Raw genomic sequence first — 17,838 nt, forward strand, 5'->3', positions numbered from 1 at the left:
AAGAAGAACAAAAACACAAAGATATGAAAGAAAGAGAAATGAGAGGCGCCTCGGTGGCTCAGTCGGTTAAGCATCCGACTCTTGGTTTCAGCTCAGGTCATGATCTCACGGTCTGTGGGTTCGGGCCCCGCAATGGGTTCTGTGCTGGCAGCGCATAAGCCTGCTTTGGATTCTCTCTCTCCCTCAAAATAAATAAATAAACTTACAAAAAAAAAAAAAAAAAAATTTTTTTCAGGCAGACAAGGTCTTCAAAGACCTGTGTCTTTAAACATATTTAAAATGTATGTGGCAGGGGGGCCTGGGTGGCTCAGTCGGTTAAGTGTCCGACTTCAGCTCAAGTCACAATCTCACGGTTTGTGAGTTCGAGCCCCGTGTTGGCCTCTGTGCTGACAGCTCAGAGCCTGGAGCCTGCTTCAGAATCTGTGTCTCCCTCTCTCTCTGCCCCTCTCCCATTCACACACTCTCTCTCTCAAAAACACATAAAAATGTTTAAAAAATTATTAAAATTACTTTTCTCACAATTGGGGATGATGTGGAGGATGAATCAATGGTAACTGTATAGGAAATCAAGCAAAGAAACAAAACTACCATTAACCTCACTGAGTATGAAAACTTGCATAGGAAAAGTAATCATAGTTTGTACCACCAGGCTCAGCAGTGATAGCACTGGCCGTCAAAATATGCAAGCACTGACTCCTGTCAACTCGGGGCAAAAGTTAAAGGGGGTGATTTTGCCCCTCCAAGGGACATCTGGCCATGCCTGGGGACACATGTGGTTGTCACAGCCAGAGTGAGCATAGTAATGGCATCTAGCGGGTAGAGGCCAGGGAAGCTACTCATCTTACAATGTACGGGACAGTCCCCCCAACCCCAACAAAGAATTATTCCTGACCCTCGAACAACAAGGGGGTGAGGGGCGCCGACCACCCCCCACATGCAGTCGAAAGTAAGTGTATAACTTCTGACTCCCCCAAATCTTAACTACTAATAGCCTACTGTTGGCTGGAGGCCTGACATAAACTTTATATGTTGCACATACTTTGTATATTGTATGTATTATATACTATATACTGTATCCTTACAACCAAAAAAACGTGATTAAGAAAATCCTAAGGAAGGGCTCCGGGCTGGCTCAGTTGGTAGAGCATGCGACTCTTGACCTTGGGGTTGGGAGTTCAAGTCCCATGTTGGGTGTAGAGATTACTTGAAACTAAAATCTTTTTAAAAAATAAAGAAAATCAGAATAAAACATATTTACAGTACTGTACTGTATTAAAAAAAAAAAATCCATGTGTAAGTGAATCTGCACAGTTCAAACCCGCGTTGTTCCAGGGCAACCTGTATGGGACCCTCCATGTCTACAGTGCAAAAGCTGAAAAACCCTCTTCGAACCAGAATGATGAAGTCATCAGATTGGGAGTGTGGCATGCATGGTGGGAAGAAATGGGTCTGGATGGGTGGTGGGAAGGAGGTGTGCAGAAAAAAGGCTAACTCCCAATTTTCGATATAGTTGGAAGTCAACAGGAACAAATAACAAGTAGCAGCAATAGAGAATATAAGCAAATGCCACAAGACATCAGCCAGAAAGTTGCAGTTGTTGTCTGCAGGGAAGGGGAAAGGGCAGCAGGGAGAGCTCTGGGTACGATGACAAGCCCCAAAGAACTTTGATTATTTAAACTGTGCAAGAGCCACTTTGATGAAAATGAAAACAAAACTCAAAAAGAGACACTAACATTTCATCCCTTTCCTTCCATGAGTAAGTAAAAATGTTGCCTTTAAAGCACACAGAATCTGCAGGGCCTGGGATTTAATAATAATAATTCACAATGACAATAGAAAACCCAGGTAAAGAAAATGTTACTTCTCTGTTACAATACAGAACATCCTGCCTTTTCAGAACCACTTTATTTGTCTGAACCTAAAATAAGGTTAGTCCAATTATTATTATTTTTTTTTGATGATACCCTATTGTCCTTCTACCAAGATACATTACCCAAAGCGAAGCCTTAATATTCACACCAGCAAACAGAAGACGCTTGATGTACAAGACAATGCAAATATCTGATCTAACGAGGTAACGGGAAAACAATTCTTCCAGAACATGTCAGTGTTAGACACTGGCAACGTTTTAAAAAGACCAAAGAGAGCAATGTAGAACCCTCAGCTCTTTCAAAATTCCTTCCTGTGGATGAAAGTTTTTAGCCTGGAAGGGTGGCGGCTTGCAGAATTTCTCCTCCAAGGGTCCCCCCCCCCGCCCCCCGACCACAGTGTTTGAAAGAAGTGAGACCTGAATAAAAAGTCTATTCGGCTTTTCAATCCTGAAACTATCTTGTCAAATGTTTACAGTGTTCCCAGTGTACAAGAAGAAAAGCTGCACAGAGGCCTTAAGAAATGCACAACTCCAGGTTTATTTGCATGCTGACACAAAACAACTTTGGCAAGACCGCAAGTCCAAAACGCTCTCCAAACAGAAAAGCCAGCCCTTCCCAAGCAGGGCGCCCAGCTTCTGTGGCCAGGGAACAGGAAGGGAAGTTAAGAAATCCCAGCTCCTGGGGACAAGGTGAAAACGACTACTTTTAGGAGTGTTTCATTACCATGCTCGGGCAAACTAGTTTTCTTTTTTTCAAAAGACCAGTGTCTGGACACGTTAAGAACGACTTACAACTGAACCGGGAAGCCCAAATCCAACATGGTGTGGAGGTGTGCACAGCTCAAGTGCATAGCTTTTCACAGCACGGAAGCCTCTGGATTTCTAGACCTGAGGTCAGCACAATTCCCGTCTAAGGAAGAAGTCTGCACTGGCTGAAGCTCACAGCCAGCAGACCTTAGGACAGGCCATCGGACTCCCTGACTTCCTGTTCCCGCACCCAACACACCTCCGGAGGACTAAGGACGAGGAGCAGGTCAAGTGTGTGAGGCGGGGACCGGGCCAGGGTCATAGAGACACACGGGTTATGCCAGCTGGCAAGCGGGTCTACCAGCTGAAAGCGGCTTTCAGCTCACGAAAGAAGACTCACCTCTTTTTTTTTTCTTGTAACCACACCAATGATGCTTAAATACAAACGAGTCTCCAGAATCCCACTCCTCCTAACAACTCAGAGAAGGGTGGCTGGCCTCCGAAAGTGGCTGGGGTGGCACGATGGAGGAACAGCCAGCACGGCACCCCGGCCCTGCGTCCCCGGAGTCGGCGCAGCCCAGCCACGGGCCATTTACTGCTGTCCAGTGCCACAAAGCAGCCGCACATACTGATGCCGACGGGCCTTCACGCAGAAATCCAGAGCAAAATCCAGAAGAGCTGATGTTTGTCAGTCCCCGATCCCCTCCCATCATCAGCTCCCTCTTTCCTGAAACCTTTACTGACATCTGACAAAGAACTTGGCTGGGGTGGGGGGCAAACACAGACACGTGAGGTCGACAACTCGTCCTGACCAAGGTGGCCACTATCCAACCTTTCCCGTCACCAATGACGGTGACTCAGCCGGGTCCCCTAACATGGCACCTCTTTTCAAACCACTAAGGACGGGACATCAGGCGGTCGGCACCTCCCACACCCACCTACCACTGACGGCCGGTCTTTGCCGGGAGCCTCCTGCTATCAGGAGCTCTAACAGTTTACATAGGACTTTTGCCACCTGGCTGTGTGACCTCCATCCAAAATAAGTGCCCCGATTCCCTTCCATCCTACCCTCACTATCCAAACTACAAAGGACACTTAAGGACTCTGTCTCGTATCCAGACAAATGTTTTAATGGCCTGAAGCCCCCTGAGAGGGTGAGTCAGGCTGCGGGGATCCCCAGCCACAGCCCTCCCACCCTGCTCTAGGGTGGCTGTGTCCCCCCAAAGGCAACCTCAAAGTCGGCTTCCCAAACGAGCTAGCCTTGGGACCACAGCAGGCCCCAATTCATGTCTTCTTTGGTGCTTCTGGCTAAGGTGAGGGCCTTCTTCAGGGAGGGACCGGAGCCTCAATCCTCCCCCCTTAGCAAACATTCCTGCCGCTGCAGGAGGCCTACTGACACCCAGCTCCTGTGGAGTGCTCCCTGACGAGTCCCCATCCGCCCATTTGAAATTCTAGGCCCTCCAGTGACGTTTTAGAAATCAGGCCCCTCCCCTACCCCCACTGATGTTTTACATTTGCTGAATCCATGGAGAAAGGAACGCATAGAAACAGGGGACCACGTTACCCGGGTCCCCAGATAACCCACATCAAAATGTGGCCTCGGAAATACTAACAAGTCAAAATCTTTGTGGTTTCTTAGGACACAGACATCGTTCCTGCTCCCTCTCGGCCAGGAGCATGTAAAAATAGCAGCACTGTAATTTTCTAGCCGTCGTGAAAAGTCAAGTTACAAGCAGGGGGAAAGGTCCTGCGTGGATACAAACGTGGCTCCCACCTTCCAGCGGAGGTCTGGTGGGACTTCACACATGCACTTCAAATTCCAAGAATGTCACTCCCGGGAAGTTAAGTATCCCTTTGACTTCAAACTAGACCCAAAGAAAAGACTGTCTTTACCCAGTAGCCCCAATGAACGCCCAGAAACAGCACCCCGTTCCAGCTTTATTTCCTTTCTCCAGCTACAAAAGTGCAGATGAAGCAAGTATTTGTTTGACTTTTACTATGTAAATAAAGTCTATTATCAGGGCCAGCACTTGGGAAGAAAACAGCCCCTCACAAAACCACCCAAAAGGCCAGTGTCTTCACAAAGAAGAACGAAGCGTGAGCCTTGAAAGCTAAAATCTTTTTTCAAACAAAGGCGACCACACTGTTAATCTAACGAGGGCAATTCTGCCCGCAGAGGACAGACATATGACAGTGTCTGGAGACTTTTGTTGGCTGTCACACCTGAGGGGGGTGTACCAGTGGCATCACGTTGAGTGGAGACCAGGGATGCTTCCGAACATCCTACCAAGTGCAGAACAGCCCCCACCATAGAGAAGGACACAGACCAGAGTATCGGTGGAAAGACCCTCATTTAATGGATGGGATGAAGTCATTTAATAATAGCGCTGCAAGTGTTTCCAGGACAGAACAGGTGGAACGGAGGGGAAATGGGGACATTTGGGGTCAAGAGCTGGCCCTTGGGGCCTTCTCAGGACTTGCCAGTTTTGTTATCTCAGGGCACACCGTTTAACTTCCCTTTGCCTTAGCTGTTGCATCTATAAAATAGGTTGACAGGGGTGCCTGGGTCACTAATCAGTTAGTTAAGCATCCGACTCGGTTTCACCTCAGGTCATGATCTCAGGATTCATGAGATACAGCCCTGATGGGCCCTGCTGACAGCTCAGGATTCGCTCTCTGCCCCTCCCCTGCTCATCCCTGCTCTCTCTCTCTCTCTCAAAATAAAATTTAAAAAGTAAAGTAAAATAGGCTGACAAAACTTGATCTGAAGATCACGGACTGAACCAGCCCTGTTCTTAGCATTTCTTCCAGGGCTAAGACATGCACTCTGATGAGGCTTTCAAATCAGACCCCCATTATCATAAAAAGAGCGTGTTACCTTACACCTGATCAAGCTACCCCCACGTCAGACTCTGTTACATAGAAAATGAGTCGTATGATATCCCTAGGATCTTATCTGTAAAATATTTGATTATGAGGTGTTTTTTTTAATCCAAAAAAACCCCCACCCCTATTAGAACAATTATTATTTATTTGGGCCCCCAATAACAATTGTTATGATGAGCCCCCAAGATTTTTCAGTAGCTACTGAGAGGAAGATTGACAACTTGGATTCATCCAAATTCTATAAGCGGAACAATCTTCCGCAGTCTCTCTCACAACAGCCAATTCCCACTCTAAGTGGTTCTAAATGGACACACTTTCCTTCATCCTTTTCTAATCATCCAACAGTTCATTACCAGCTGTTGCAGGGTAAGCAAGCATAATTGATGACTTAATCCAACGGAAAGGACAGGCATGTGAAATACTGCCAATACCATGCAACACAACAGGTAGTTAAAAATATATAATATATGGGGTCGCCTGGGTGGCTCAGTCGGTTAAGCGTCCGACTTCAGCTCAGGTCACGATCTCGCGGTCTGTGAGTTTGAGCCCCACGTCGGGCTCTGGGCTGATGGCTCAGAGCCTGGAGCCTGCTTCGGATTCTGTGTCTCCCTCTCTCTCTGCCTCTCCCCCGTTCATGCTCTGTCTCTCTCTGTCTCAAAAATAAACTTAAAAAAAAATTAAAAAAAAAATATATATGTATATAATATATGCATGTGTGAGCACGTACCTCTACAAGTATATCCAAGTGTACATGGGAACTTAGTACAGAAGTCCCAAACTCTCCCGAATCCTCTCCACCCCAAGTAAAGAAACCAATTTACAGTCACACTGGAGCAGCTACACAAACTAAGCAGCAGTTTAAGGGGGAGACGGATGAGCATCTCAGATGAGAATCACAAACATTTTTAGCCCTGCAAAATCCGGAAACGCAATCTGGAAAGGACGAGCACACAGTGCTAGTGGCCTAGTGACAAAAACTTTCAAAACGAAAAGGAACAACACCTTAGCAAGTAGCGTGAAAGCTAACGGGCAGGCCAAATCACGAACAAACGGCCTCACGTGCCCCAAAAAGGCCCTGGTGCGTATTTACTGAGTTTTACTGCCCACCTCTTTCGGTCTAGAATGGGGTCCTTTGGACACAGGGAACAGGAGGCCAGGAAGAACACACCAGGGTTTTTAGGAAGGAGGGCGTGCTCAAGAATCCCCTTCTCCAGCTTCTGGTAAAACAACTGAATTTCAGAGTTTTTAAGTTTATTTATTTATTTTGAGAGAGAAAGAGAGCATGCAGGCTTGGGAGCGTGAGACAGAGCGAGAGAAGCCCAAGCAGGCTCCGCACAGCACAGAGCCCGATGATGCAGGGCTTGAACCCACGAACCCCTGAGGCGAAACTAAGTCTGACGCTTAATCGACTGAGCCATCCAGGCCCCCGGAATTTCAGTTTACAGTGACTTCCAGCTTTCTTATACTGTGTATGGTTAAAAGGCAAGATTTCACCTTAACTAACGTGTTACAATTTATTCCACCTACTTATAATGACAAGTCTAAGATACATTGAATTGTGTATATCTTTTTTTTTTTTTTTTTTTTGAAGAAACACATGAGATGCTAAAGACCTAATTATCGGGGTGCCTGGGTGGCTCAGTCGGTTAAGCGTCCGACTTTGGCTCAGGTCACGATCTTGCAGTCCGTGAGTTCGAGCCCCGCGTCGGGCTCTGGGCTGATGGCTGGAAGCAGAGCCTGGAGCCTGCTTCCAATTCTGTGTCTCCCTCTCTCTCTGACCCTCCCCCGTTCATGCTCTGTCTCTCTCTGTCTCAAAAATAAATAAACTTAAAAAAAAAAATTAAAAAAAAAAAAGACCTAATTATCTTCTTAACCTTTACCATCAGAAATGCCCTGTAAAACCTTTATTAAAAAGGCACAACTTAACATTCTTTAATATGCATTTATGCAGGAAAGTGCCCTTGCGGGGCAAAGTGTGTCCATCTTTTCAAAGAACTGAATTTGTTAATGGGTTACACATTAGTCCAATTTATAGCAATGATAGCCTCTTTTCCCAGTTGAACATAAATTCAGCGCGCATCTAAACAAGCCTCCTCTCAGACTCTCTGGTTCTGTAAATCTAAAAACAGGAGAAAATGTAGAACAGAAAAGTTTGGGGTCTCATTTGCTACATGCACAACAAAGCCACACCACTGCTCAAATTCATTACCGGTGGGGTGGGTTAGGAGTGACTTTATACCTTCCTGCTGCAGGGAAGCAGGAAAGCAGATAAAGAAAAACGAAACAAAACAAAACAAAACAACCCAGCAACTCACCTTCAAACTCTGGTAATAGCCAAGAATTTTTACATTTTAAAGGGAACTTTGTCCCTAGGAATGGCCTGATCCAACCCTGCCCAGAGACACTGACACTTTTAACCAGAAGAAAACAGGATGATGGGTTTGCTGTTTGTGTGTCTTCACAGATCAATACAAGTCCAGCTGGTAAATTTCAAGTTCGATTTCTGTTCTGAGACAAGAGAATTCACAGCGCTAAAGCAGCCTCCTTCCCCCACCACACACACACACCGCGAAACACATTCCTAATTAGACATATTAGAAACTTGTTATTGGAGCTCAAGTCCCGCTTTTAAAAAGGACGCTGAAAGTTTCGGTACGTTTCTGCAGGTATCCAGAACGCCGTGGATCTAGGGCTGGAAGCCGAAAGTCAGTAAATATTGATGGGCTGATGGGAATCGAGAAGCTGGGATGGCGACAGCTGCTAGTCTGGCTTTCCCAGCGATAAGAGGTACAGGTTCAAGGGGTGCAGAACCAAGGGCCTACAGTGGCAAACACAGATCGGGACAGTTCAGTCCACCCCCTGGCACGTGGAGTGGGCCCTCTCCAACCTCTGGGCAGCCCCACAGGTGCAGGCCGCCGCTGGAGAAGCCGGGAGTGACAGGGGACCCAGCCAGGTCCCTTCTTGAAGGGGGAGGGGAGGGGACCCGGAACAGGAGCCATTTAAACTCTGCGCCGCGCTTAGAGTGAGCAGGGCTGGGAGCCGCCGCCGAGCGGCCGGGGTGGCGCCGGGACCACGCACCTATGCGTGTCCCGGTGCTCCGGTCCCCGCAGGTGACCCAGGCGGACCCGCGCCCCGGCGCTGGGGGCGCGATCCGCCCGCCCCTCCGGCGCCCCCACCCCCGGCGAGTCCGCCGCCCCGAGGCCACCTTTGGGTTGTCACCGTAAGGGTCCCGCAGCCGCCTCACCTTGGTGATGACCAGCGGTTCGCCGTGCTCGCGGCCGCCCTTCAGGGTGAAGCCCCATGGGGCGCCGCCGCTCAGCTGCACCTCCACCAAGCGCCCGCCGTCGGCCGCCCGCGCGTCGGCCTCGGCCAGGCGCTCGGGCCGCGCGCGGGGCTCGGCGCCCTCCATGGCGCGGGGCGCGGAGGCGGCGCGGCCGCTCAGCCCCCAGGGCCCGTCCGGCCCGCGCCCATGCAGTCGGGGGAGCCCCGGCCGGCGGAGGGCGAGGGAAGGTCCGTGCGCTCCTGCCGCCGCCGGCCAGTAGCGAACTTGCGCGGCAACTTGGGAGGAAAGTGCCGGCCGGGGCCAGGGAGGGAGCCGGGAGCGGGCGGCGCGGCGCACGGAGGAGGGCGGGCCGGGCAGGGGGGCGGGGCCGGCGCGCTCCAGGGCTCGGGCCGCTCGGCGGGCAGGGGGCGGGGCGCGCGCGGGGCTCCCGGGAGCTGCCCGGAGGGTGGGAGGGACCGGAGGGGGCGCGCGCTCCGGGACCCGTGCGGCCGCTGAGGGACGGAGGGGCCAGAGGCGCTCGGGGCGGGGGCGCCCTGGACTGGTCCCAAGGGGGCGAGGGCCGGCGCGCACACGGTGCCGGTGTCGCCGGCCAGGGATGCGAGTGCGCGCTCGGGGCTCCCCCAGGTTACCCAGAGGGTGGAAGGGGGACGAGGGCCGGCGCGCGCACGGAACCTGTGCCGCCTGCCGTTGCGGGAGCGCGCCCCGACTCGCCCCCCTCCAAAGTTGCCCGGAGGGTGGGAGGGGGCGGAGCGCGCACTCCGGACCTCGCGCCGCTCCGTGGGGCCGAGGGGCGGCCGGGGACCGCGAGGCGAACTCCGGTCCTTCCTCCCGCGCGAGCGCAGGGCGGCCCTTGGAGGCTCCGGGCGCGCCAGCCCTCCGCCCGGGAGGCCGAGCGGCGGCAGGTGAGGCGGCGGAAGCGCCCGCGCGGGGCGGGGCGGGGCGGGCGGGCGGCGGTCCGAGTCCCCGGCGCCCTCCATCTTGGAGCGCGCGGCCGGCCCGCCGCCCCCGCCTTTGTTCGTGCCGACCGCGGGCTGCCGGCGGCCGCCCAGGTGAGGCCGGAAGCGCGGCGGGCGGCCCCCGGGCGGCCCCGCGCCGGTCCGCGGGCCACCAGCCTGCTCCCGCACGCACGTGCTTTGTCCCCGGGCGCGGACTTGGGGCCCGCGGGTCCCGGGAGTCCTCCCTGAGAGCCTCCCCCCGCCGCGCAGCCTGGGCCAAACGCTGGCCTTAGGAGGGGCCTTTTAAAGTCCGGGCAGAAGAGAAGGGCGTCTGGACTCTTCCCGTGTGGAGCTGCCTACCCTCCCACAAGGTCCCTGCTGCAGCGCCCAGCCCACATAAGGAATGTTCTTGGCTCTTCCCAGCCCTTGTAGGTACGGTCCGGGAAGTCTTTGCATTCGGACCCTGTTCTCTCGTAGGGCAGTGCCATGAGGTCTTAATGTCCCACTTCTGCATTGCCTACAAAGGAGAGGTGGTCTGAAATTACTGAAAGGGTGTGCCTCCTGCCTCTACCCCTTTTCAATTTACGTAAAAGTCCGGTATGAAGAAATACCTGCATTAGTACATGTTTGCATGCTTTGCAAACAAAACAAAATCTTTTTATTTTATTTGTAGTTACGTCACCGGACGCTGGTGCTCGCTTGTCTCTTCAAAGCGGCTCTATCCAGGTACTTGCAGCAGATGGGGATGGGATAGACCTCAAGGACAAGCTCGGAGACCACTGGACAGAAAGAGCGAAGGGTCTCTGTCACTGTGGAGCAGAGACCAGGAACCTCACCTGTGGTCTCAGTTTCTTCAGTGGTCAAGTGAGGGATTTCCATTCTGTGACTGATGGTTTGGGGTATCATCCAGGCCACTGAAGTAAGAGCGCAAACTTCACTCCGCACTTCTGGCTCTGGGCACTGATTACTGCCCCATAAGTAACGTCCAGAATGTCTCCAGTTAGAGGAATGGGGAGATTTTCTTTGTGAAGGGAGATGTAAGGAGCGCGTGCCTGTTAGAATCCGTCTCAAGTGTACCTTGACTGCAGTGGTCATGCAAACCTGCCCAAAATGATTACATTGCACACAACTGAATAGACACAGGAGTGCACCAACGCTGAGGAAATCTAACCAAGCTTGGCAGATTGTATCAATGTTAACGTTCTGACGTGCAGGTTGCAAACGATGTCCCTGTACTGTTTTTTACAACTAAATGTGAATCTGTAATTATCTTCAGCTAAGACGTTTGATTTAAAAAGTGGATGGATCGGGACACCAAAAGACAAAGGGCCATATAAACGCACGTAGAGTTTTTGGAAGTTCCCTAGTCTCAAAACGCACCGCCCTGCCCTGTGATATATTAACTTAAATCTCAGTTAACTAGGGCTGAAATTCAGGCCACTAGATTCACTAAGCAGAGACCAAGATTTCATTGTCCCGTAAGTCACAGCCAAAGTCATCTTTAACGTTTTATGTTGATCATGTAATCAGATGACCTATCCACCGCTTGAACGGGTTATACTGTTCATTCTCAAACTTAGGTAGTGGTCGACATTTATCCTTAGTAAATTTAATTTTACTGAGTTTTTTCTTAATCTTCACGTTAGGCATTCCTCCCAGCTTAGCATTATTTGAATATTTCTAAGACTGCTCTATCTATAGACATTAATAAATACAGCAGAAGGGACTGGATCAAGTCTGTGTGGCCTGCTTTGAGATAGATGCCCTCTTCCCAGACCCTCATAAATCCTTTCATTGACGGTCTTGGGTTTATATAGGTGGGCAAATCTGCCATCACACCTAGACTTCTGTATCATGTCCGTTGTATCGTTATAAGACAGTATAATGTATAATGTATAATGTATAATGTATCTTGGAAACCATACTTGGAAACAGTATCTTGTGACTGAAAGGCATTGCCCCAATTTATTAGCCTCGCACCCTTTTTGGAAGAGTTTAGTATGACACTGAACCAGTGTGGACTTACAATGATAATGGTTTTCTTTTCTAAGAACTCATAACTCAGCCAGATTTTCGAAGGACAGAATATATTTGTTAGCATCTAGCTTTTCTGTTAGAAAGCTAGGGACAAATAGGCTTTATGAGCCTATGTTCTTCTGGACCTGTAGACATGACCCTGTGACCCATCAACATCTAAGCATTCAGTAGCCTTGGGTATATGCCACTTTTTCAAATCTGAGCCTTCCTTTAATAGAGAAGAGACAGGTGAAACTTAAGGTCGTTCTTTTGGTGTCTGGCCGGCTCAGTCCATACAGCATGTGACTCTTAAATCTCGGGATTGTGAGTTCCAGCCCCGTGTTGGGTGTGGAGATTAGTGACAAATAAAAGTTCTTTGACTTTATTGACAGTGAAGGACTCAATCAATGAATAGAAGACCAGTTGAGCCAACTTTCAGGGATTTCATCAATAGCTAATCCTTTTTATGAAATAGAGTTCAAATTATGTGAGGGTTTTTTTGTTCTAAAAAGACACGAGGATTTGTAATTATAAAATGTAGTGGAGGATAGAGTACCAAAACTTGACCTTTCAAAGTAGTAGGTTAGTACCGTCAAGCTTTGCAGAACACCTGTGGCAATTTTTAGAGGGCAGTATTCACCATTTTCTACTTAACCCACTGTGTACCTGAGTTAGGGTCCCTATGAATTCAGATGGTGGAGAGTCAGTCCAGGTAAGAGAGCAGCCACAGGAAAAGAGTGACGCAGTGACTTTGCCCCTCACCACCATTTGTCATCTTCTCGATTTCTACCAGCTATTATTACAAACTTTGGAATTTAACTTAGTTGTAGATCTTGGCCCAGAGACAAAAGCTGAATGCTGCATCTGCATAACTGCACCCCCACTTCTCCCCCTCTCACCTCAGAAGGATTTTACCCTGGGTCTTGTTAGTTGGAGCATCTACAGATCTCTAGGGGAGAGATTTCCTCTTCTGTGGGGGGGTCTCTACCTGTGCATGGCGTCATTATCCCATTCATGTAATCCACATTGGGAGTTGGCTTTTAGCACCCAGCACCTTTGGTTGAGGAAGCAAGCAGCCACAGCAACTAAGACGTAGTAGCCACGATCCACAGGGAACCTGCTTTGTACCAAGCACATTACACAGATGGACTCAAGTCCAAAGTTTCTTGGAGCATGCATCACCCCAATTTACAGAGGAAGAAACTGAGCCCCAGAGGGGCTTAATAACTCTGCTTGAGGTTGCTGAGCCCCGTCCCAAGGGGGACTCACACACTTAGGCCCTTCTATGCACAGGGACCAGTGCTGGGCTGGGTATTGGACGGCAGTTTGCACTGAGCTAGGGAGCTGGCTCTTCTCTGTAAGACCTTTAGACACTGAGCCACCTTTTGAGGTTCCCTTGATCTCCAAATAAGAAAAAGGCTGAAGCATCCTATGTGCAAACTTTGCCTAATAAAACTGGGTACTAATTTATGTTTGCTTGAGTTCCAATCCTGTTACCTTGGAGACGTGTTCTTTAATTTTGTTTATTCATTTTTGAGAGACAGAGACGGAGCGCTACTGGGGGAGGGGCAGAGAGACAGGGAGACACAGAATCGGAAGCAGGCTCCAGGCTCCAAGCTATCAGCACAGAGCCCGACGCGGGGCTCAAACCCATGAACTGTGAGATCATGACCTGAGCCCAAGTCAGACACTTAATCCACTGAGCCACCCAGGCACCCTTGAGATATGTCCTTTCAAATGTTATGTGTAAATGGTCACATTTCTGGCTGGTGGTTAAATACACACACACACACACACACACACACACACTTTTATCAGTGAATGAATTAATGAATAAAAGGCAAATTGAACCAAATGTTAGAGATTTAATTAATAGCTAATCTTTAAGAAATATGTACAGTAAAACCTTGCATTGTAAATAACTTGTTCTACAAGTGTTCCACAAGACGAGCAACTGTTTCTAATAAGTTTTAACTTGATAAACAAGCAATGTCTTACAATACGAGTAGTACATGACTCCAAATATCACACAATCACAACTGAATGGTTCTCTCTCTCTCTGTTTCTTTCTGTCTGCAGGATTGAAGGTGATTGTCTCCCATGCTCAGATGCTCAGTCTCAGGCCACGGTGTTTGGCAGAAATCAGTGATTTTTCAGAACGTTGGAAGGTGCCCAAAACTGGCATTGGTGTATTTTTTGTCACTTCAAGCACCTAAGTCCTTTGCTTTTCCATACAAAAATGAGCTTAGGAATCCTTTACTTCATTGTAGGTCAGGCTGTCTGCAGATAGAGACCCTTTCCTCTGCTGCCTTATTGCCAGTTACATTAAATACAGTACATGACAAGAGTTTATTAGTATTGTACTGTAGCCAATGTCTGTTACTCATGGTGAAAGTCTTCCAGTAACCCTCCTCTCTCTTGTCTCCTTCACATGGCCATGAAGGTTTTCAAAAGTAATTTGTTTGTTTTTCTTTATATTTTGTATTTTCTTTATTATTTTGTATTATATTACAGTATTGTAATCATTTTTGTATGAATATTTTTGGGCTGTAGAACGAATCATCTGAGTTTCCATTATTGCTTATGGGAAAACTCGCTTTGATATACAAGCGCTTTAGACTACAAGCATGTTTCCGGAACGAATTATGCTTGCAAACCAAGATTTTTATTGTGTATATAAAACAATGCTTTTCAAATTGGGAGTATTCAAAAAGAGCTACTATTTTTAAAGTGTTTTTTATTTTTTTATTTTTTTATTTTTTAAGTTTATTTAAGAGGAAGCACACGGGAAGGGCAAAGAGAGACGGAGAGAAAGAATCCCAAGCAGGCTCTGCACTGTCACCGTGTGGACCTCCATGCGTGGCTCGAAGTCCCCAATCGTGTCCTGAGTTGAAATCAAGAGTGGGTCACTGACCCAGCTGAGCCACCCAGGTGCCCCTAAAAGTGTTCATTTTCAAAATGCAGTTTTAGGGGTGCCTGGGTGGCTCCCGTCTGGTGAATGTCCAACTTTGGCTCAGGTCGTGATGTCCCTGCTCGTGGGTTGGAGCCCCGCATCGGGCTCTGGGCTGACGGCTCAGAGCCTGGAGCCTGCGTCAGGTTCTGTGTCTCCCTCTCTCTCTGCCCCTCCCCTGCTCCCACTCTGTCTCTCTCTCTGTCTCTCTTTCTGAAAATTAAACATTAAAAAAAATTTTTTTTTAATTTTTTTTTTAAGTGTATTCATTTTTGAGGGAGAGACAGAGTGGGAGCAGGGGAGGGGCAGAGAGAAAGAGAGAGACGGAATCCGAAGCAGGCTCCAGGCTCTGAGCCGTCAGCACAGAGCCCGATGCGGGGCTTGAACTCACAAACCGTGAGAGCGTGACCTGAGCTGAAGTCGGACGCTTAACCGACTGAGCCACCCAGGCGCCCCTTAAAAAAATTCTTTTTTAAATGCAGTTGTAGAAAGCCATTGGCTGTTTTTCACTTTTTATTTTTTTATAAAGTAGCCAACAAGAACTTCTTGAGCACTTTTAACTTGCCCAGTACTGGGGAGAGGTCGCTAAGGAATGGAAAGGATGCAGAAAATAGGAAGCATTAATTCTGGCCAATGAAGAAAATACGATAGAAAAAAGAAATTTGTGCACCATTATACGCAAAATGACTCTTAATTGCAGAAGTTCTAGCAGGAGAGAAACCAAAGTAGAGAAGAAAAACAAAAGGAATTAATACAACTCCTAGATAAAGAGTTGTATTCCTTTGCTCCCGTGAGCAGAGGAATGTTCTTTACAGGGAAGCTAAACACGTTAGCACTGAATGCTGAAACGCTGTGGACGACTACAGAAGCTTCCCAGTCTTGTTCCTTTTGAATGTGTCCCGAGACTCCACTCCCCATCCCAAGGGTGTGCGTACAGGGTAGGGTGAATGAGGAAGTATAAACAGCTCTGGGCTTCTGGCTGAAGTAACCGAGTCTGGTGGCTGGAGAACAGGTGAGGGTAGGCCGTAAGGAGTTTCCTTTGGGCAGGTTGAAATTTGAAATGCCTTTGGAATGCCGTGTATGTTTTCTAAGGCTATTGTAATAAGTTACTGTAAACTGCTTAAGACCATGTTTTTTTCCTTCCTGGAAGCCAGAAATCTGAAATCTAGGTGTCAGCAGGCCCACACCCCCTCTGGAGGCTCTAGGAGAGAATCTGTTCCCTGGTCCCTTCAAGTGTCTGGTGGCTGCTGGCATTCTGGGCTGAATGACTGGATCAGGCCAACTTTTGCCTTTGTGATCGCCCAGCCTCCTCCTCTGCCTACGTCCTGTCTCCCTCTGTCGCTCTCTTAGAAGGTCACCATGATTGCCTTTAGGGCCCACCTGGAGAATGGAGGTTGCTGTCTGCATCTCAGAATCCTTAATCTAATCTGGTGTGCAAAGACCCTTTTTCCAAATAAGGTAACAAATGTTTTAGGGATTCAAACCTGTTATCTTTGGAGAGCAATAGTCATCTTAACTACGGATATCCGAGTGGAAATCACTGGGGTGTTCTTGAGGTAGGGTCCCTTCCCTAAGCAATTTGGAAGAAACAAAACCTTCAAAATGAAGGAAACCTGGCTATAGGTGGACATGAAATCCCTCACGACTCCATAACAGGAGACCACCTAATCAGACCACATGTTTGTGTGTTACCATATATGGGAGGCAAAGAGGTAGAAAATGTATAAAAACCTATGCCACATGGCATTTGGTGCTCAGTTCTTTGGTTATGAATCCAACTGAGCAGTGCTGGCAGGAATAAAGTTGCTTTCTGGAAAGAAAAGCCTCAGTGTTACAGCTCTGTGTGAGAATCCTGCTACATTATGTGGGGGCTCGTGTCCGGGATTCAGAGACGGTGCGTATCCACCTCCGTTGCCGCCAGGGTACAAACCTCTGAGTGCCAGGAGACGTGGCCTTGCCTGGCGCTAAAGGACTGCTTAATCTTTAGGAGATGAGCCCTCCCGGTGTGCCGGGGCGAGGACCCCATGTGCAGCTACAGAACCCGTGTGCACCAACGGAACCCGTGAGGCCCAGGAACCAGCTTAAGGAGAGCCGCCCATCAGACTGGTAAGAACCGGGTTCATTTTGGCAGACCTGCCCCTAAGAGGCAGAAGGGGAGCCTGGTCACCTCCCAGAGTTGCCCTAGTTCCACAGCGACGAGGAACGAAGCCACAGCTCTAACACGCTGAATGTAGGGTGGTGGGTTGGAGTCGATGTGTGAATGAGACGGATAACAGAAAGGTTCTGACCTGACCAAGGGTCAGTGTTGAGTCTTGATCCGCGGTTCCTTGGTGACCTCATATGGCTTAAGGTGGCATCAGACTTCCTCGGGAGCGTGATCTGTATCACGGATTGAAACTGAACCCGCCAATGCTAAGAGGCTCCCGAAATATCTCTGAGAGGAGAATGGCCGGAAATGGACAAAGCGAGTGTGTATCCTCTCCAAACTGGTCCCCCACCTTCCTCTTTTTTCCCCCTTGTATGCATGAGAGTCATCTGTTAGGGGGAGGAAATGGGTGGAAAGCAGGGTAAACCAACTCCCCTAGAGTGTATGTTGAGGAATTTCAAAGAGGGATATTCAGGGAATTATGGTGTGAAATTAACTCCTGGAAAGCTCTGGACATTCTGTGAAATTGATTGGCTGTCATTTGGGGCAGGCTGGCTCTCTGAGGGCTCACTTGATAAGGAACTAGTTGGCTGAGTGTTGAGGGTCATTGCAGAGGACCCAGGCCACCCAGACCAATTTCCTTACATTGACTGTTGGCAAGACCTGGTCCTGTCCCGGCCACCTTGGCTGAAACTCTGTATTGAAAAGAGCTTTAAAGTTAGGATGGCTCACGTCACAGCTTCCTCCACATACCGGCCAGAAATTAAAAAGCCCATACTGTTGGGAGAACCTGAAGAAACCCCACCACCATATGTCCCACTGGACATCTCACTGCCACCTGTGCCTTCAGCCACTCTAGCTGCCGAAACCCCATCAGAGTGTGTCCTTAGTCTCGAGATCTCACCACCCCTAGCACCACTGGCCTCCCCGAATGTGACTGACTCACCCAGACCACCAGTCTTAAAACCACATATGCCTCCTGGAAGGTGACTAGAGAATCAGACC

At 49.0% G+C, this 17,838-nt stretch overlaps 1 protein-coding gene and 1 long non-coding RNA gene across 3 annotated transcripts in view; one reads left to right on the forward strand and one right to left on the reverse strand.

The window, feature by feature from the left end:
- Positions 1 to 9,141, reverse strand: part of SHROOM2 (shroom family member 2) — a 153,869-nt gene extending 144,728 nt beyond the window's left edge. The window contains exon 1 of one of the 2 annotated variants that reach the window (XM_081792565.1): positions 8,748 to 9,141. In XM_081792565.1, the coding sequence (XP_081648691.1) occupies positions 8,748 to 8,912 (165 nt within the window). In that variant the 5' untranslated portion in view covers positions 8,913 to 9,141. The remainder of the gene's footprint in view (positions 1 to 8,747) is intronic. The other variant, XM_081792564.1, reaches the window with a different exon arrangement.
- A 560-nt stretch (positions 9,142 to 9,701) lies between these two features.
- Positions 9,702 to 14,487, forward strand: LOC145713674 (uncharacterized). Its single transcript, XR_014136672.1, has 3 exons — positions 9,702 to 9,835; positions 10,395 to 10,447; positions 13,817 to 14,487. It is a non-coding gene; the product is annotated as an uncharacterized LOC145713674 (long non-coding RNA).
- The last annotated feature ends 3,351 nt before the right edge of the window (positions 14,488 to 17,838 follow it).

Source organism: Panthera onca, chromosome X, assembly GCF_046562875.1.
Source record: "Panthera onca isolate mPanOnc1 chromosome X, mPanOnc1 haplotype 2, whole genome shotgun sequence".
Lineage (NCBI taxonomy): Eukaryota > Metazoa > Chordata > Mammalia > Carnivora > Felidae > Panthera > Panthera onca.